General features: G+C 40.2%; 1 protein-coding gene across 1 annotated transcript in view; it reads right to left on the reverse strand.

The window, feature by feature from the left end:
* Window positions 1-560: 560 nt before the first annotated feature.
* The window catches only part of gramd2ab (GRAM domain containing 2Ab), a 35,622-nt gene continuing 30,328 nt past the window's right edge, over window positions 561-5,854 (reverse strand). The window contains exons 8-11 of the mRNA XM_008281646.1: window positions 4,561-4,696; window positions 4,381-4,474; window positions 3,007-3,108; window positions 561-723 (exon numbers count right to left, since the gene is read on the reverse strand). Of these exons, the coding sequence (XP_008279868.1) occupies window positions 675-723; window positions 3,007-3,108; window positions 4,381-4,474; window positions 4,561-4,696 (381 nt within the window). The 3' untranslated portion in view covers window positions 561-674. The remainder of the gene's footprint in view (window positions 724-3,006; window positions 3,109-4,380; window positions 4,475-4,560; window positions 4,697-5,854) is intronic.

Raw genomic sequence — 5,854 nt, forward strand, 5'->3', positions numbered from 1 at the left:
ATATGTGACAATGACTACTCAGCCTACAAGACTGGACTAGACACTGTTCAACTGTGTGTCGCAGTGGATGTTTGTGACTCAGTAAGTGTTTGTTTGAGAGAGATCTGTGGACACACAAAAACTCATTTTCAGTAATGTGCAAAGGTTTTAAGCAGCAAAAGTAAAGATAAAAATAAAATAAATAAAAATAATGCCATTAATTGTTTTTAATTTATCAGCTAACTTCATGTTGTAAAGTGCAGTGAAGAGAGAACAACTAAATCAAATTAGTACTTGTTGTGACCACACCTTTCAACAGTACCAGCTCTCCCATGGACATTCGTGCATGTTTTTCAGTGTGTTCAGATGGTGGGTTGTGGTGTAGTTTGTGAATTTAGGCTGTCTGTCTTCTGTCTCTTCATGTAATCCATAACTGACATTGTACAGCAGTTTTTTTGTCTTGACCTCTGACCTTTGTTTGACTTTGCATGCTAACTCAAACATTCTGGCCAGCTGTCAAAGATGAGTCTACTGTTTGTGCTGACTATTTAGACATTTCTATGGAAACCAGAGTTTAGTTGCTGATGGCTTCTATAGTCATCTGTCTCCTGAGTGCCTCTCCTCTAACAACCACATACCAATGGGAATCCTATATCAGTGCAGATTTTCTCTTTATGTCCTGATTGTTTTCAGCATCAGGTCCCTGTCCTCTGATTGGCCAACCACGACGGCACCTCTCCACATCTGGAAAATCATTAAAAAACAGCATGCATCTTCTGTTCAGTAGTCTCACGGGATGAGACCACTAAACAACATGGACGTTTCTTCAAGTTCATACTAATTAGAAGAGTTCAAAAGTGTAGTTTTTCTTTTCTTTTTTCACAGCTGCTGAGTAATTGCATGTTGAAAAGGGTTTTTAAAAATGGCAATTTCAAAATTTTTTTTTCAGTAGGTTCAACGACATAAATATTAAAAATACTGATGTCAATTTACCTATCAATAAAACGAATCACCACACTTGGCCTGCCTTTAAAGGATAAGTTCACAACTCTATATGACAATAACAGTCAAATGCATACATATACATTGAAACAGATTTTGCTTCATGTGTGAAGTGGATATCTTCCGAAATTAGCGTGAAATTCCTTGTTGTTGTTCCTCTCCTTTCACTTCAGCTCAAGAGAAAATTCAGCCGAGGAAAACAACAACAACAACCTGTTTACTTTGTTGTGTACCTTTGTTATGCAAGTTGTTTTTACTTTGCCAGTTTATTCATTTACATTTTAAATGGATAAATTAAAACTTAGAATGGATAAATTTAAAGTATGTCATTATTTGTTGAGGCTAAGGGGATGTCAGTCTGTCTGTGCCAGTGACGTGCGGTGAGGTTCATGGCTGGTGAGGCACTGACTTCATCAGAATCTGATGAACAAATATATGCCCTCTACACAGTAGCTTATTTGCCATTTGATTGGCAGCAGTTTATGGGTTATGTTTCATATCTGCATTCTTTACACATACAAGCTGCAGCCCACAAAACGCATGTTTCTTCTTCTTCTTCCTCTTTTTTAAAAAAAGTTATTGCGGTCTTACCTTTACCTTTAAATGAACTCCATGCTCTGCTCCTTCTGGACAAAAATATCCGTTACTTTTTTGTAAAAGTCTCCTTATCTTCCTTCGCTGCACTTGACTTGCTAGCTGTATACCGTACCTAGTCTAGCTTGCTGTCACTTACTCTGCAGCCACAGAGTCACAAGAAGAATGTCTGGGATCAGAGCGCCCCCTGCCATGAGGCAAGAGAACTGCCTACCTCATCTAGAACCTCTTCTCAGCCGTTTATGATCGCTCAGCACACGAAACACGTTACACACATACAGTTGGTAACAAAAACACTGTACATTACTATTTACATCATCTGAACTATGGAAAATCAGTTCATATATTAAATGTTTTTGAAACATGTTATTGGTGACATGCAGAAAGCAGCACGCTGTCACTGCAGGCAGCCAGCGTAGAGAGTGAGGGATTGCACAAGCCAAGTGAGGCTGAGCTCGCTGCTGCCTCACTTGGATTGCACAATCCCTCACTGTGCTGGCTGCCTGCAGTGACAGTCGACGCATGGCAGCCTGTGCAGTGAGGGATTGTGCAATCCAAGGTGAGGTTCAGCTCACCACTGCCTCACCGGCTTCTCTTCCAAGCACTTGAATGGGAAATTGCAAAAATTCAGCGATTTTGAATTTAAAAATCATCAAAACTGATGAGGCTAAATGAAAAAATAAATACGTTATAGTACAAATCACTGGACAAATACAACCATTGAAATTATTTTGTCATTATGTATTTTTTTCTTTCCGTGATGTAAGGTGAAGCTCTGCCTCACCTGCCTCCCCTGACCGCACGTCACTGGTCTGTGCATTGATTACAGAACTGAAATAATAATGTCCACAAAGACGAGAAAGAGGGAGAAACAGCTTTTAGCCTGGCTCTGTCCAAACTAACACAACTTGCACACTCACTGGCCCAAGCTTACTAATTAACAAGCTGTACTTCATTGTTTAATTGGTTTACAAATAAATCATAAAGACTGGTTTATCATGCTGCCACTGTTTTGTGCCATTCAGTGATGATCAAGGTTGAAGCGTGCATCTCTGGACTTTCAGCATGTAGGCAAACAGTTTGTATAATTCTACTTTGTTTTAAGTTATATGTGTTATCTTCTCTGTTTTGAGCAGCAAATGAGCTTGTTTGAAGTGTAGGTGAACAAACTGCATTGCTGAGATTAAGGAGGTGGACACTTCAGTTCCTCTGGCACCTACTGCAAATTTAACACCTTTCTCTGTGTAGAGAAAGATTTGCAGCTTCCTAAAGTCTTGTTGTAACAGCAGAGATGCAAAGTTTTCACATTAATGAGCCTAAACATCTTCACTTGATCCGGATGTGTCCTGTTCTGCTTGTGCCACACCCCAACGTGATAATACGCAGGTACATAACTGCAACAAGGTGAGTAGTTAAATCATAGGTGTGTACCTCTCTCTCAGTGTTGACTGGCTGTTCAGGAAGCTGAGTTGTTGTTCCAGACGACAAACTCTAAAGGCTAGATAGCAGGACGACAGCACCAGCAGGAGAACGCTGAAAGACACAGATGTAAAGAGACTCTGATAACCTCAGGTTACATCTGAAGCCTCAACACTCTTCAGGAACTGTCAACCCAATGTGACATTGCAGTTTGTTGCTTATTTACTTCAAATAGAAAAGAAGGTTGAACATGATGAAAGCTATATAATGTTAGATGCTTACAAATATTCTCAGCACAATGCACATTATTTCAAATGAGTAAAGTTTGCTCAGCAGAGGTGAATGCGTGTGTTCAATTAAAGACTGCAGTCAGACATGCCTTTTATCTCATTTGAGCTCCTCTCAGGCAACAACAAGTCCCTCGGTGAAACTACTTACACATAAAGCAAGTTTTTAGGACAGCCTTCTTTCATCTACGTCATATCATGAAAATCAGGAACATCCTGTCTCAGAGTGATGCTGAGAAACTAGTCCATGCATTTATAGCTTCTAGACTGGACTATTGTAATTCCTTATCATCAGGATGTCCCAATAATTCTCTTCAAAACCTCCAGCTGATCCAAAATGCTGCGGTCAGAGTTCTGACAGGAACCAGTAACAGAGATCATATTTCTCCTGTATTAGCTTCTCTTCATTGGCTCCCTGTAAAATCCAGGATAAAATTTAAAATCCTGCTTCTCACATATAAAACTCTCAATGACCAGCTCCATCTTATCTTAAAGACCTTATTGTACCGTATCATCCTAACAGAGCTCTTCGCTCTCAGACTGCAGGTTTACGTGTGGCTCCAGAGTTTCCAGAAGTAGAATGGGAGGGAAAAAAGGAGTGAGACAGATGTTTTCCTTCCCACTGTTGGCAAGTGCCTGTCACTGGGAATCCAAATGAAACTTTGGAATATTCTCAGCAGCAGAAACAAAATTTCATTCTCCACCATTTTTTGAGGTTGGAGCCAGAAATAGAGACACAATCTGGACTAATAAAATACTCCTTGTAGGTAAGAAAATATTCTATACTCTGTATTTATTTATTTACATTATGGACATTATGGATTAGAAGTGACACAGCTGTATTGTTTTGTAGTACGTGTGGCTGTATGAATGTACTGCTCATATAGATACATTCAAACACGACAGAACACTATAAACACACCTCAAACGTTACAACTACTGACACAACCACTTTCATTTTCTGTGCTTTCTAGATGTCTTCTGGAAGTCATTTGGATGAGGTATTCAGCCTTTGTGATTGTATACCCTGAGTTCAGTTCTTTTGCGTTAGAAAGTTTTGTGGATTCTTTGGGTGTTTTCTGGGCAATGAGGGACTCACAGCAGAATGAAAAGTTTCAGTAGCTGGTACTCCATCTGTCCCAGTTCAGGAACTGGTTCTGTCAGCATGATCTTTTCTGTTTCCAGACTGCTGTCTGCACAGACAAGAAGACACAGTTTAGTATTTTCCTAGGTTTGTTAGCTTTCCTGTGACTGTGGCTGGATAGGTGGGCAGGCGTACCAGTCAGTGTTTGAGTGCTGAAGGGCGTTTCCGTGGCGAGGCTGGGGGATGAGTTTCCCAACAAATCTGGGAGTGAAGAGGAGACGGCAGGGAGTGATGGTTTCCTCCTCCATTTCAACAACTCTGGATACTCATCCTGACAGAGATATATTTTATGAAAACACTTGAACAGCTGACTACATTTGTTGTCATTTTAATCACAACAGCTAATACCATTATCGTTAGCGTCAATCTCTTGCTAAGGATGAGCTCAAGGATTAATCAAAGCATGACTGTTGTTCCTTCCTTTCCCCTGCACCCCCACAAACGTTGTAAATAGGCAGCAACTGTAATTTTACTTGTTTTGACTTAGAATGAGAGGGTACCAGCGTCCTCTTATAAATGAAATAAAATTGTATGACAGTGATGCAGTGAGTGACTGGGCACAACTTCACACATTCTTAATTAATACAAATAATTTTGCTATTAGCAAGGTGAGAAAAAACTGAGTGGGTTCTAAGGTGGATCTAAAGCTATTATAGTAAGCTTTACTTGTGTTTGCCCTGTTAACAATAACGACGTGAGAACACATTTGAGCCACATTTGAACAAAGACATAATAAAGCTGATGTACTTAAATTACACATAAAACTAACTCTTGTATTCATTTTAAAAATATTAATATACAAAAAACTGATCAGTCACAAGGGAAAAATATATTTCTCACACTTTCAAATCCATTAAATTAGAATCAGGGATCCAGATTTCAAGCAGGATTGGATTGTCAAGTGTATGGTGTCATTATGCCAAGATCTAAATAGCTCTCTAAGGCAGGAGTGGGCAATCCTGGTCCTCGAGGGCCACAATCCTGCATGTTTTAGATGTTTCAAGCTCTGCAGAAGCCTGATGATGATCCTGATCATTTGAATCAGGTGTGTTGGAAGAGAGAAACATCTAAAACATGCAGGATTGTGGCCCTTAAGGACCAGGATTGCCCACCCCTGCTCTAAGGCTTTACAAAATGTTGTGGATGCATGTGAGGCTAGCAATGCATTTAAAGGGTCTACAAATAATGTGAAATTGTTACAACCTCCACCTCTCGGGTTGTGTAGTGGAGTTCCGAACCCTCATCGCTGAAAGCGGATGGAATGACACTGCTCTACAAGGTATCTTTTACAAAGGAATGACTGAGACATTGAAGGATGAACTAGCTTCACGGGATGAAACCCCCGACCTGGATAGCCTGATTTCCTTGGTCATTTGACTGGATACCCAGCTCCACGAACAAAGACAACAGCGGGCCTCATGGCCTTCTG

The sequence above is a fragment of the Stegastes partitus genome, unplaced genomic scaffold (genome assembly GCF_000690725.1).
Source record: "Stegastes partitus isolate 25-593 unplaced genomic scaffold, Stegastes_partitus-1.0.2 Scaffold240, whole genome shotgun sequence".
NCBI lineage: Eukaryota > Metazoa > Chordata > Actinopteri > Pomacentridae > Stegastes > Stegastes partitus.